The following is a 15,617-nucleotide window of genomic DNA, read 5'->3' on the forward strand; positions in this document are numbered from 1 at the left end:
TTTTGTAGAATCATATTATTTAATTTCCAATTAGTTTTTGATTTACCTGTCCAGGTGCCCTTACTAATTATTCTTTTTGTCTCATCATGATCTGAGAAGATTACATTTATTATTTCTGCTTTTTTGCATTTATTTGCAATTTTTCTATGCCCTATTACATGGTCAATCCTTGTACCATGTGCAGCTGAAAAGAAGGTGTATTCCTTTTTGTCCCTATTTATTTTTCTCCACATATCTATTAAATCTAATTTTTCTAGGATTTCATTCATCTTCCTTACCTCTTTCTTATTTAATTTTTGGTTTGATTTATCAAGATCTGAAAGAGGAATATTTAGATCTCCCACTAGTATGGTTTTACTATTTATTTCCTTCTTGAGCTCTGCCAGTTTCTTCTTTATGAATTTGGATGCTATACCACTTGGAACGTACATATTGAGCAGTGTTATTTCCTCATTGTTTATAGTGCCTTTAATCAGGATGTAATCACCTTCCCTGTCTTTTTTAATCATATCTATTTTTACTTTTGCTGTGTCAGAAATCATAATAGCCACTCCTGCCTTCTTTATCTCATTTGAAGACCAAAAGATTTTGCTCCTGCCCTTTACCTTAAACCTGTGTATGTCCACCCATCTCATATGTGTTTCTTGTAGACAACATATGGTAGGATTTTGGTTTCTAATCCAGTCTGCTATTTGTTTCTGTTTTATGGGCAAGTTCATCCCATTCCCATTCAGAGTTATAATTATCAGTTGTGTATTCCCCAACATTTTGGTATCCTCTCCTATTTCTAGCCCTTCTTCTTACGCTATTTCCTTTTAAACCAGTGGTTTGTTTTAGACCAGTCCCCCTTGTCCCCTCCCTTGATTTACTTCCCTTTCCACCCCCTCCGTTGTTATCCCCCTCTTTTTTATTTTAAGGTCTAATGAATTCCCTCCGCCTTCTTCTCCCCTCCCTTTTTTGACCTCCCCACTCCCCTGTTCCCCTTGGTTTATACATTCTGACTTTCTCAGTAGGGTTAGTTAGAGTTCTTTATCCCAATGGATATAGCTACTCTTCCCTTTCAGGGTTAATTCCACTGAGGGTAGGGTTTAAATATTACCTCTTAATGCTCTCTTCCTCTCCTTCTTATAATAGTATTCATCCCCCCTCCTTCCCATAACCTCTTTGTATATAATAGAATATCCTATTTTTCTTATTCATTCAAGTTTCTCTTGGTGTCCTCTACTATTTGCCCCCCTCTTTGCCACCCCCATATCATCTTAGACCATATAGTAGTCCTACCTCTCCCTATGAATAATTCTTCTAATTACTATAATGGTGAAAACTATAATAGTAATTAGAGTTCACTACAGAGAATTACACATAACATTTCTCCACATAGGAATACAAATATTTAGATCTTATTGAAGCCCTTGAAGAGGGAAATTTAAAAAATAAGAGTTTTCTTTCTTTCCCCTCTGTTTCTTATTTACCTTTTCATGTTTCTCTTGATTTTTGTGTTTGGATATCGAACTTTCCATTTAGTCCTGGTCTTTTCTGTGCAAATACTTGGAAATCTTCTATCTTGTTGAATGCCCATACTTTCCCCTGGAAGTATATAGTCAGTTTTGATGGGTAGTTGATCCTTGATTGTAGACCCAGTTCTCTTGCCTTTCTGAATATCATATTCCAAGCCTTGTTGCCTTTTAGCATGGAGGCTCCCAGGTCCTTTGTGATACTGATTGGTGCTCCTTGATATCTGAATTGTGTCTTTCTGCCTTCTGGTAAAACTTTTTCTTTTACTTGGAAGCTCTTGAATTTGGCTATTATATTCCTGTGGGTTGTCTTTTCAGGGTCTATTGTAGAGGGTGATCTATGGATCCTTTCAATGTCTATATTGCCTTCTTATTGTAGAACTTCAGAGCATTTTTGCTGAATAATTACTTTTAGTATGGAATCCAAATTTCTATTAATTTCTGGTTTTTCTGGAAGTCCAATGATTCTCAGATTGTCTCTTCTAGACCTGTTTTCTTGCTCTGTCACTTTCTCATTGAGATATTTCACGTGTCCTTCTAGTTTATCAGTCTTTTGACTTTGTTTTATTTGTTCTTACTGTCTTGAGAGATCATTAACTTCTAATTGCTCAATTCTAGCCTTTTGAGACGAGACTGGTTTTCGGCTATAATCTTTTGGTTTTCCTTTTCAATCTGGTCATTTCTGGTCTTCAATTTACTTGCCTCACTTTCCAATTGCAAAATTCTGCCTTTTAAACTGTTATTTTCTTCCCAGATTTCCTTTTTAGCTATTTCCCACTTCTCTAGCCAAATCTTTTCCATCTTTCTCGTAATCTCAGATTTGAACTCTTCAAGAGCTTGTGACCAGTTTTCATTATTTTGGGAAGGTTTGGATGTGATTGCTCTCCTCTTCTGTTTGCTCTGTTGTCTTTATTTTCTCTGTGTAAAAGTTGTCTAGTGTTAAAGATTTCTTCTTGTTTGTCTTTCTCTTCTGTGGTTTCTGATTTTGGCTTGCCATATTTAGCCCAGTGCCTTCTCAGCTTTATCCTCACAATCATGGTCTGTCTGAGCTCTTTAGGCTCCTGAGGTCTCAGGTCTAGTTGTTCTCTGGGTCAAGCCTCCTGGTCATCCCCCTTGCTTGATCCTCTGACGGAAGTTCCTTTAACAGTCTCAGGGAGCTGCTTCCACAGACACGCACCCGTCTGCACTGGTTCCCCACTCAAGGTTTCCGAGCTTTTGCCTGCGCCTGAGTCTGTGCTATCACGTGGGCCTGCGCTCAAGGTCTGTGTTCAAAGTCCGCGTGTTCTTTAGCCTCTTGGGGTCTTAAGTCTTGCTGCTCTCAGAAGCAGGCCCTGGAGCTGCCATTTACTTAATGGGTGCCCCAAACTTGCTCTAATTCTTTTGCGCTGGCTTTGGCACTGTAGGTGGTGTGGGGGTGGAGGGGGTTGCTCAGCTCACTATTTATTGAGAACTGTTTCACCCCTTTATAGCATAGAAATGCCCCAAACCCACGTACCTTCAATGCTGTGCCCTGTTGTGGGATCCCTTCATTCATCTGGATTTCTTTTTATGTCCCCTTGTGGAGTCCTATATGTTTTGTTTAGGAGAGGTTAAGCGGCTGCTTTTTACTCTGCCACCATCTTATCCAAAAAGGCTCATCTGCTTTTTTTTTAATTTTAAACATTTATTAATATTCATTTTTAACATGGCTACATGATTCATGCTCCTACTTTCCCCTTCACCCCCCTTCTGATTGCTCGGTAGTCTGGATTTTCTTTGTGTAAAAGTTGTCGAGTGTTAAAGATTTCTTCTTCTTGTTGTCAATCTTTCTCTCTTTCTTCTGGACTTCTTGGATCTGGGTAGCCATTGTTAGCCCAGCAGCTTCTCAGCTTTATCCTCACGCTCAGGGTCTGTCTGCGGTCTTTTGGTTCCTGAGGTCTGAGGTCTGGTTTTTTCCAAGGTCAAACCCCCTGGTGGACCCTCTTGCTTGATCCTCTGCAGGAGGCTCCTTTACAAGTCTCAGGGCGCTGCTTCCACAGTCGTATACCCGTCTGCACTGGTTCCCCATTCAGGGTTTCAGAGCCTTTGCTCCTGCCTGTGTCTGCCTCCACCCGCGTCTCCACCCGCGCCTGTGCTCTGGGTCCGCGCTCAGAGTCTGTGTGCATTCCTCAGCTTTTTGGGGTCCTAAATCTTGCTACTCTCAGGAACAGGCCCTGGAGCTACCAATGACTTGATGGGTGCCCCAAACTTGCTCTATTTCTTTTGACCTGGCTTCGGCGCTGCAGGTGGTGTGTGTATGGTGGGAGGAGAGGGGTGGTTGCTCAGCCCATGATTTAGTGAGAGCTGTTTCACCCCTTTATAGCATGGAAATGCCCTGATTCCACGTACCTTCTACGCTGCACCCTGTTGTGGGGTCCCTCCGTTAAACTGGATTTGTTTTTATGCCCCCTTGAGAAGTCCTGTATGTTTCGGTCAGGAGAGGTTAAGTGCTGCTTTTTACTCTGCTGCCATCTTAGCCCGGAACCCCCGCTCATCTGCTTTTGAACGTTAGCTTTGGAGGAAGAATTGAATTCTTCAGGAAGCTCTAAGTTTTTCAGGATTATCTGTTCACCTTTTTCCCTTTTAGCTCTTGAAGAGTCATGGTGGTGGTGATAGTGGTGGTAATTTCCTATTCACTCTCCATTGGGTAAAAATATGTGGAGTGAAGCCTAATTGGGGATTTCAAGGACACAGTCTTCAGCCTTTTTGCATAAACCTTTAAGTAAATAATTTCTAATTTCATCCAGAGAACAGTGTGTATCAATTGAACTGCCTATAGTAGTACATATTTGGTTGTTAAGCACATTCAAATTTCAAGGACTTCAACTACCAATTCACTTGATTATTTGGGATATGAAATGACCACATATTATTCCAAAAATAGTCATATTTTACAATTTACCTTATGCTTATACCTCCCCTTGACCACTTGCTCTAATTATAAAAGTTTGATATAAAAGGAAAAAGCAGGGATCAGATTAAACAATATCAACATCATGCCTTAAAGACACAGAGTGATTTAACTGTTTGACTTCAGGTAAGAGTCAGAGCTATTAATCATGCAGTAACCAATGAACTTCACAGCCTGCCTCAGAAATAATTGGAATCAGGTTGGAAACATTTCTATTCAAAAGGAAATGACAGGGGGCAGCTGGGTAGCTCAGTGGATTGAGAGCCAGGCCTAGAGACGGGAGGTCCTAGGTTCAAATCCGGCCTCAGACACTTCCCAGCTGTGTGACCCTGGGCAAGTCACTTGACCCCCATTGCCTACCCTTACCAATCTTCCACCTATAAGTCAATACACAAAAGTTAAGGGTTTAAAATTAAAAAAAAAAAAAAGGAAATGACAAAATGGGAAGTCACAAGAAGATCTTACCCTCAGAGGTGCTGAGAATAGTCACCCTGAGCTGTGGCAATTCATGATCACATTTGTCTGAGTACCATGTGGCATTAAATGAGGCATTACCCCAATGATCTAACTGTACCTGAATTCAATACTCAAAAGAATCAGTTGTAGTTCAAAAGTTTTTACCTCTGATAGCAAATCTCATCAATCACAACCTAGAGCTGAAAAATGTACATTTTAAAATTATTTAATTAATACCCAGTTCCATTGTGTTGAAATTCAATTACCTAAAATAGCTTTTTGTTTCGCAGGACTGGTGATTCTGCTCACACAAACCAAAAAGTTACAGATAATGGAAAATTAGCAAGGCTTTTTTCCTTTTTTTTTTATTTTTTTTTAAACCCTTACCTTCCGTCTTGGAGTCAATACTATGTATTGGCTCCAAGGCAGAAGAGTGGTAAGGGTAGGCAATGGGGGTCAAGTGACTTGCCCAGGGTCACACAGCTGGGAAGTGTTTGAGGTCAGATTTGAACCCAGGACCTCCTGTCTCCAGGCCTGACTCTCAATCCACTGAGCTACCCAGCTGCCCCCCTTTTTTCCTTTATTTTTAACTACAATGATTATCAATGTTTCTTCTTTTCTTCTTTCCAATATTTTTTTCTACAGTCCTTACTGAGTCTCACCATTCAATAATGGGCCTAACTGGTAAGATTTTTCCCATATCACTAAAATGCATCTATCTGGGAGTTCTCAGGGGCATTGTGATTGCCCCACCATTGTCTGTTAAAAAGTTGTAGTGTGGAATTAAGACAGTTACTAAAATCTAAATAATTACAAAATAGATAGGAGGTTTATTTACCATACAGAAATGTTCAAATGAAAATTCTAGTACTTTTTGGTTGATTTGCAATTCAGACACCTTCTCCTCTTTTTATTGAGTGAGAAAAGGAGTGTAACTTCCACTAAAATCTCAAATCTTTCTTTCTATGGGTAATAGTGGCTTCGTCTCCTGGTCATTTGCTATATACTGAAAGATGGGAGAATGCCCTTAGTTGCCTTAAATATTGATAATAGCTTAAACTTATTAGCTTTAAAACATCTACTTTTTACCTTTAAACCCTCTGTTTACTCAAGTAATTCAAACAGATAACAACTTTCTTTAAGTTTTCTTCACTCTTAAAACTACACATCATATTTTTCTTTTATCTTCAGATCTTTACATATTTATCACTCATCATTCAAAAGAATTTATGCTTCCCTGTTATTTTAATTACTGATCATTAACCTCAAAGAATCATATTTTAAAATGACTGCATAATTTAAACACTATGTCTTATTTTTTAAAGATGTCAAAGAAGGTCCCTGTTATGACCATTGGTTGGCCAGAAGGGAGGAGGAAGGTGGGTGGGTGGGGAGATTCTATGATTAGAAGACCCTATAATTTGGGTCTTTGTGCGCAATACTTTGACATTCCTTGAGCATCTAAAGTAAGGAATGTCCCTTTCGTGAAAGAATAAACTGCTTTTACTTTGGCCTCTTCAAACCGTATTTGTGAACTTATTGCTGTGATGGGTTCACAAACCCGTCCCACTCACTTGACTGTGAAAAAACCTAGCACTTAAGTGCCTCTTCCTTCTATAAAGATGGTAATAAGTTTCTGGTATTATTGCAACCAGTTAAGCAGTCAGTAATTTGAGTTTTCTCTCATCTGTTTACTGACCTTTTAGTTTTTTGTTGACCTCTAAAAAAACTTTACCCTCTCTGCACTGATAAGAGGGCTTACTTGGTATCTGCATCTATGGCCCTAACCATATCTCTGATGAACCCGCTGCCTAACTATTTTCAAAGTTAAAAAAAATTTCGTCAATTCTCAGTTTTAGTTTCTTAGGATGAAAACCATTCATGGTCAAAATTCCACAGATGAAAATTCAATCTAAAATCACAAAACCTTTCATTATGACTGGAAAGGATTGAGTTTATCACACTGCCAGACCTTAGAATATCACAATTTGCAAGCAAGAGCTGACAAGATCTTACAATTAAACATTTCAAGAAAGTACTAAGAAGTTTCACAAAATCAAGAGGACACATCACTTTCTGGATTAAAAATAACAATGAAACCACAAAAAGTTTTCAAAGCAACATTCCTGTACTAGTTTGAGCATTACTTTTAAACACTCTCAAAAATTAATTCACTCTGTTCAAGATTTTAACCAATCAATGAAATATTCCTTGATATAAAATTCATTTAATTATTATAATTAACACCATGTTGATAGAATTTACATTTTGTATAACCCTTCCTAAGTCATTTACTTATGAATTGTTTAAATATACACAATAAATAATTTAGATCCTGTAAGGATGGCGGATGGGACAAAAAGAGCCAGAAGAAGGCCATTGGTGACAGTTGGTGACAGTTAATACCAGAAGGAATTCTAGGTAATTCTCTGAAAGAGGAAGGAAGAAGGAAAAGGACTTCTGGGAGAGGACTGAGAGAGGGAGGAGGAGAACATCTCAGCTCAAATCCAGTCCCGAGGGCTTCCTGAGGATCTTTCTTTGGACATTGATACCCTGGATTCCCTGGTCAAAGGCATCAAAGGCTTTATACCCATCAAGACTTCAACCAACGAGTTAGCTAAGTTTTGGGACTCCATTTTGGGAGCAATCTCTTAGGCTCCTTCTCCCATTACCCAACCTTGCTGAGAGACCCTTTCCAGTCTAAATTACAAATTTAGAAAAGGATAGAAACAGAAACAGAAGAAGAAGGGACAAGTGGGGAGACTCTTAGGAGTGGGAACCCCAAAGGTTCCTACCCAAGTGACAGACTCCATAGAAATAGAAAAGTGGGCACCCCAAAATCCCTTTGCCCTTCACCCCCTTTCCCAATCTGTGAATTGATATTAATAAAAGCCATTCATTAGTCAGATAGCATTCCAGAGTGCCTGAGAGACGAGGAGGAGGGGAATCACAGCTTGGTCTGGCTGCCTCCATCTTGGAGCCAGACCACCTGCTGTGAAGTTGACTGACCACTGGGGAGGCTTGCGTGAACCCCACCCTCATTCAGAATCATATCAGGGTACCCAATACCTCATCTTATAGGGAAGCCTCACCCCCTACTCCTGTGGGGTGGCATGACCATCCAGGTCACCCAGTTTAGGAGTAATACCCCTTTGAAGTCTCAGCAGTGTATATTCGGCAGGAGGGGAGAGCTAGAAGACAGTCTCACCCCTCATAGACTCTCTCAATCTCCCCTCATTCCCTAACATTTGCGTACTGGCTCTGTTTATTATTATAATCCTTACAATAGTATTACTCCTATCAGAGGGTAGGCTTTTACCTTTGGGTTTAATATCAAATTAGGTAGGCCAAATAATGTCCAATGAACCTTTTGCAATAAGTTAAAACAATTGCTATTACAAAACCTTTTAAATTACAAAACCTTTTAAAAGAATAATTTTATAAGTATAATTATATACAGAACATGAGATTATTGAAATTTGTACAATTAACAATATACACAACATCTGTAATCCTATAAAATCTTACAGATGATTTGCAAATACTGAATCCTGACTTTATTTATATTCAGTATCTGAAATTTTAGCAAGCACAGTTTAGAGGTAAGATATTTTCAAAACCACATATTCATACATTCTAATTTTTAAATAAAATTTAGAAAATCCAGTTGAGACATTAAATATTTCTCTCTTTGCCAAATGATTGTTTTCCAATTACTTTATGTCTGTTCTTTGTTTCCAGTCTTCTTCATGTGGCCAGCATTGAAAAAGTGGGAAGAGGATATACAGAGATTATTTTTTAAACCCTTAAGTTCTTTGTATTGGCTTATAGGTGGAAGAGTGGTAAGGGTGGGCATTGGTGGTCAAGTGACTTGCCCATGGTCACACAGCTGAGAAGTGTCTGAGGCCAGATTTGAACCTAGGACCTCTTGTCTCTAGGCCTGACTCTCAATCCACTGAGCTACCCAGCTGCCCCTCAGAGATTTTTTTTAATACTCTTATCATTTGTCTCTGTACTGAGCTGTTCAGACCCAAAGCAGAGAGTAAGACTGATGAATTTTCACTTGTACAGCTAGTTTCTCTTCTTTTAGAGCAGGGGTCGGCAAAGTATGGTTCTCAAGCCATATCTGGCTCTCTTGAGGGCCAGATATGGCTCTTCCTGCAGGAGCCATAAAGTCAATTTTTTTTTCAGGCTCTGTTACAGGCGCGTGCACTGTTACAGGAGCACACACTGTGAGCACTATAGGGCTCTCACGAAATTACATTTTAAAAAAATGTGGCGTTTATGGCTCTCATGGCCAAAAAGGTTGCCAACCCCTGTTTTAGAGTTTAAGGAACATCAACTCAAAACCCATTTAAAAGACACTGGTTTTACAACTCCACACCTAAGTTCCATTTAACTCTACCTTGCTTTTACTCTCTTGTCCTCCAAATATCCTCAGCATTCAAAAATGCAGAGAGATGGAAACCAATTGCAAAACATAGTCTTTCTAAAATCCTAACCTGTGTGCACAGATAGATCAACACAGATTTACAAAGACAGACAGGAAACAGCATTCCCCTAATCCTACCTGTCTGGTTTACTATCTCTTAGAAAAAGTTTCACTGGTTATTTCCACAAGCTGAAATAAGTTTACAGAGAGACAAACACATAAAACATATAGAGCAGATAAAAATCTTTTTAGATAGAAACACTGAACTTTGAGGATTATTTCTTCGCTTTAGACTTTACTTTGGGAGCCTGCTGCAACTCTGGTGCAGAGGGGAGGACAAAGGAAGTGAGGGAAACGTCTAGAAGGTAGGGAAGGGTAATGGCTCTAGAGAAGAAGAAGGGAATTTGGAGGTAGATCCTTGGTTAGCCCCGTTTAAGGGATTTTCTCTCCCCTTCCTTAAGGGAAGATATGGAGTTCTGATAGGCGATACCATCTAAAATATTACCATCAGGCCAGCTAACTCCACTAGGTGTCATCAGAGGAGAGTTAAGATGTATAACAGGAATTTCACAACTCCAAGTTTTGACTTAGAGACATAAAAGCTAAAATATAAGGGACTTCTGTCCATCTGCTCTTTTCCTGCAAAATGAATCCAATTAAAGGATTGTGTTATAGATTAGAGGGTTGACTTCTCTAAGACATACTACAGCCATTCAACTTTGCAATAGGAAAAATAATTTGTTTCTTTTAAAAACTGTTTAGATCTTACATTTTTCCAATTGGTTAGAACCAAGTAGGGCAATCACTTGGGATGCTTTCCCTCTGTGCCATGTCCCAGAACTCATGGTGGGTGGAACCTTGGGAGGGTGATTAATCCTTTACCCAGAGGTGACCAATCCTGCCACTGGGAATGATGCTGAGTAGAACATAGTTGTAGGTGTTTTTTAAGCCCAAATGTTTCTGAGATGGTGGTGCTACCTGATGTGACAGGAGCTCCCAAAAGAGAGGAAAGCACATTGCAAATCTCAAACTGGGGGTTGGGGGGAAAGTTAGGGTTGGGGGGCCCAGGTGGGCTTCCTCTTTACCTAAGCAGTGATCCCATGCCTGGATTTCAGCACTAAAATGTTGTGGGAGAGCAGTTTTCTGTTTCATGAGGATTGCCCAAGAGTTATCAGGCCTCAACAAACCTTTCAGAAAATATAATTATTAAGATAGAAAGCCAAGTGGCTGAGAGACAGTGCAGGTGGAATCTGCCCTGCCTAAGGAGAAAAAGGCCTGGGTTTACATGTATTTAATAGTAGGGGAGAGTACATGACTCTTACCTGGGGGATGGGGTTTGCCTGAAATTTGGAATTTTGTCTGTCAATGGGATATGCAGATCTCAAAAGTATGGAAAATGCATGCCATCTTTGTTTATCAATATTTATCATGGACATTGTGTTTCAGCCACACCACATTCCTAAGGAGGACCTCATGTGTTCTTGCTAAACTGGAATCCTTCTAGTGACTTGGGGTCTCTAGGGAACCTGAGCCCCCCACTCTACCTCCTTTTTCACTTCTGTGCTGTACAAACTAAACTTGAGAATTGGCTTTTACATGAAGATTAATCTGACATTTCCATCCATTAGTGCCCTCCCAAACTACCTTGTATTTTTTTTATATTCATTCTGCATATTCATACACACACATTGTCTTGTTCAATATAATGAGATTAGGGATGATTTCATTTTTGTCTTTCTCTCTATAATTCCTAAGATGGTACCTAGCACATACTAAATACTAAATGCATGTTTAATGATTATATGACTATGTTTCCTAAATTATTTGTCCCTCTGATAAAATTTTTGATAAAAAAATGTGTTGTTAGAACACATCTACTTCTTATTCAAGATATGGTTACAATTACTTAAATTCATTAGCATAAGTTTGATAAAATATTTCTATTATTACATATCAACTCCAATATTTTGCCATAACACAAATTGGAGGAATGAATACAAAATTTATAAGTAGGAACCAAAAATTTGTTAATTTCCTGAAAAGTACAAAAAATGTAAAATTTATCCTTCCCCCCCCCATAAAGACTGCTTTCATCTAACATTTCAATTTCAAACTATTAGCATCATTTACTATTCTACTATATCTGTATAGTTTTCCAATGTTAATTACAATGCTGTACTTTTATTCTTTTTTACTTCATTACTTGTCCTGCTGGCCTTTATTTTTCTTTATCACCAGTTATTTTTTTTTTATTATTTTTTGTTTTATTTGACATCTAATTTTATTTTTTATTTTTCAAATGCTTATCATTATAAACTAAATTATCTTGTTTGTACATTATACTGTACATTATTTTGTCAATCTAATTAGATAGTCATTTTAATAATCACATTTTCCAAGAGCAGATCTTAAAATTTCTGAGGTTATTATTAACAGTTATAGCCAAAGATTAATTTCCTATTTTTGTGAGTGCCCAAAAGAGGGGGGCTGAACAGGCCCAAGAGTACCCCAGATAAGGGCTGGGAAAAAAAAAGAGTCAAGTCAAAGTTTGGGGTCAGAAGGGCTCAGTTGCTGAGGGCAACCAAGTGTGATTTAATGAATGAATAAACAGGCTTATAAAGGCAGAAACAACTAGGAATTTTTCTCATGAAAATTTAAGCAACTTTCTCAAAACAAGGTAGCCTTGAGAGATGAGCCTTGAGCAAGGAACTGATGATGGGGGTAACTGGGGACATAAGAGGAACTGAGAAAGGGGAGAAGCAGGTGCTGATAAAACATGTTTATCTGTCTGGGAAGTAAGGTCTGGGAAAAGAAGCCTGGAAAAGGATTATTGCCTCAAATCAGCAATTTGTAGAGAAATGTGGAAACTGAGGGAATCAGCTATTTTGTTGGTGGGAAATGTGGAAACTAAGAGATCTCAGGCCTTACCTTAGTCAGATTCAGGACCTAACTAACATCAGGGATCAACAGACCTTTGCCTTTTTAGACCCTGAGAAATATGTCCCTAACATATTTCAATCAACAAATATAAAAAGAAGCAAAATGCTTTCTCTGCTCTCAAGAAGTTTACAATCTAATGGAGATAATATGCAAACAAATATATATTGCATAATATCACATTTTACATAAGAACAGAAAGGCATTATGATAGAGTGGTAAAGAGCTGGATTTGGAGTCAGAAATTTACGAGTACAATTATGTGTTTTTACACATATATTGGATGAGCCATTTAACATCTAAGTTCCCTCAACCAACTATCGAAGATTATAAATTGAAGAATAGTTGCAAATTTGCATTGTTATAGAGCATCTCATTACACAGAACTGCTAATACCAATGCAATCATAGGCCTTCACAAATTTGTGCATGTATCTGTGTAGAGGAAGCATGGTATAGTGTAACTGTTTTTAAAACTAGGAATATATGAATCCAATCCCTGCTTCTGATACATATTGGCCATGTGAACCTTAGACAAGTTAGAGATTAGAAATCACTTTAAGACTACAATTTCAGAAAAAATGCCAACCAATATTGATGAAAGGAAATTCCTCATCTAGATGTTCCCTATAACAATGTACTCCCAATAGATTTCATATCATTATCTTCTTTTTCTAACACATGTGTATATTTTATACATAAATGTATGCATATATATGTATACATGTGTGTATATTATTTGTGTGTATAGTATGTGTGCATAAAATCTTTAAGGTTTCTTCCAGCTTTTAATCAATAATCATGATCATAGCCACCAGTAAATTATAATCTGATTATGATTGTATAAAAATGTTTGTATATACACACATACACATATTATATATGTATATAGTATACATAATGTATTTTATATACATATATGATTTACAGGTTGCCAGGATCACAAGATTGTCAATTAAAACCTGGAAGAGACCTTAAAGATTTTATCATTGGTGTTCATCTTTCATTTTTGGAGAGGATTATGGGGTGATATCTTGACTTGAGCATGAACTGGATTTAAGAGAGGCAGAATTGCACAAAATTCTCATTCTTTCTCTCTCTTCCATAGTAATCCAAGTCCAGTGTCAAGACAAAAGTGAGGATGACTGACAAAGCCCACGGCTGCCATGATTACCTTGGCTTCTTTAATGTCTGACCAAACTCTGAGAACTCCATAGCTAGTGCTGTCTCCTTGGCTGTTGAAACAAATTATCCCCATTTGCCCATTCTACTAGAGGAAGTCTTCACATGCTTGGGATAGACATTCCCCTAACTCATTAAGGAGTCTGAGGTCTACTGGTTACTTTCAACCTGATTTAGCTCATCTACCAGGTGTGGCTGCTGTGCATGCAATTGCTTCTTGGAGCCACAGGTGAGAGTTGAACGAAAAGTGGACACCAAAGTGGATGAGCAGCCCTGAAAGAGGCTTGGCAGCAAGATTTCATAACAGAGGTGCGAGTCCTCTCTGAACATCATATATATGCATGCTATATTTTACATTAGATTTTATGCACACAGAAGATTTATGAGTGGTCAGGATCACATGATTATAGATTAAAAGTTTATATATACACATACATTTATATTATATAAGTGACAAAAATCACATGATTTTTCATTAAAACTAGAACACATCTTAAACATAAACTAATTCAAACTGCTCATTTCACAGTTAAAGAAACTAAAGACCAGAGAGAGTAAATGATTTGCTCAAGATTATAGTTAATAAGTGGCAAAGACAAGTTATATAACTGAAACTAGCTCTATTCTGTTATACTGCTCTCTCTCTCGCGCTCTCTCTCTCTCTCTCTCTCTCTCTCTCTCTCTCTCTCTCTCTCTCTCTCTCTCGTAGTTCTTAGTAATTTATATTATTGTTATACTGGTTCTAAACATTCCACTGATATGTTTCATTTTTTTTGCCCTTCTTTTTCAATAGGCTGAGCTAAATGACGCTATAAATCCTTTTATTTCTTCAACAATAAAAGCTCCAAGGAACCCAACTTTCTTCCAACATATAGGAGGGAAACTGGCCAGTGCACTTTCCAAACTGTTTTTACCACCTCTTGGGACAAGTAATCTTCTTTTTAAGAGACATGAAAAGGAGGACAAGTCATTGAATTGTCAAATACCTCAATACCAGATGGAGAAGAAACTTATACACATATTTTTAAGGTATGGTAAAAGCCTATTTATCTGGGCTAGTTTATGTATTACATATCCTAAAGTTGCTTGAACAAAACATACCCATTCTTTAAAAAGTGCTGTTTCTATTTGAATTTTTAAACTATAATAATTATATACTAAAATATAATTTTATAATTTCATAGTTTCTTTTTGGTTTTTTGAAATTTATTATTTCAGAAGATATAGGAAAAGTTATTCCTGAGAGAGCTTTCTAGATAGTATCATTACTGAAGGTGGAAATTATAGAACAATATCTCATGAGTGATATCTCACAAGTTCTCTTGTCATTTTTCACACTTTCATTGTTCCTGTTCATAATGTGTGCAAAGCTGACAAGTAAATATCTAAAACTACTTAAATTTTATTTCAACTTAATGGATTAATTTCTAGAACTATTTAGATTATTTTAATTAATAGTTTATATTATGTTATAATTTTTCATCATATAATTTTTATTTATAAAGATAACAGTAATCACAGATTCACTCAAACCAGGCCCTGGCTATTGACAATGTCATGATGGAATATTATGAAAGAAAATTTATAATTACCCTATAATATTTTCATTTCAAAAAGGCAAGGAACAAATTCAAAATGGCCTTATCTTCTCCATTGATCATCTATTCTATATAAATCACCCATTAAATTATACAAATCTCTTTGTTTTCAAAATAAATAATTTTTGGGGAAATGAATTCAATGTGTTTACTATATCTAAAACATCTGATGCCATACTTCACGAACAAATACACCCTATCTTTTCCTTTCCTGAATGTAAAGACTTTAAAAGTGTATGAAATATAACAGAATTTTAGAACTTAGGAGAGTTTTAGAAATTATTTTGCCTAGCTAATTAAATATGACCAGAGGGGCTAAATTACTTATCAGAGGTACAACAACTTGTTAGTGAAAGACATAGGAATAGAAGCCAATTCTCAAGTTCTACCCCCAGCACACTTTCCCACTAGCTATCCTGTCAATCATGCTCTCTCAGGTTTTATATTAATAAACTGAAAAGTCTTCATTTTTCTAAAGTTATTTCTGAGGATCAGTCATGAAAAAAAGTATAGAGCCCTACAAATAATCATCATTGCTATTCTCTGAACATTTTCTCATTTAATTATATT

General features: G+C 37.3%; 1 protein-coding gene across 1 annotated transcript in view; it reads left to right on the forward strand.

The window, feature by feature from the left end:
• Positions 1 to 15,617, forward strand: part of TMEM232 (transmembrane protein 232) — a 217,906-nt gene that overhangs the window by 174,379 nt on the left and 27,910 nt on the right. The window contains exon 11 of the mRNA XM_044657626.1: positions 14,243 to 14,478. Within this exon, the coding sequence (XP_044513561.1) occupies positions 14,243 to 14,478 (236 nt within the window). The remainder of the gene's footprint in view (positions 1 to 14,242; positions 14,479 to 15,617) is intronic.

This window comes from Gracilinanus agilis, chromosome 1, assembly GCF_016433145.1.
Source record: "Gracilinanus agilis isolate LMUSP501 chromosome 1, AgileGrace, whole genome shotgun sequence".
NCBI classification, from domain to species: domain Eukaryota; kingdom Metazoa; phylum Chordata; class Mammalia; order Didelphimorphia; family Didelphidae; genus Gracilinanus; species Gracilinanus agilis.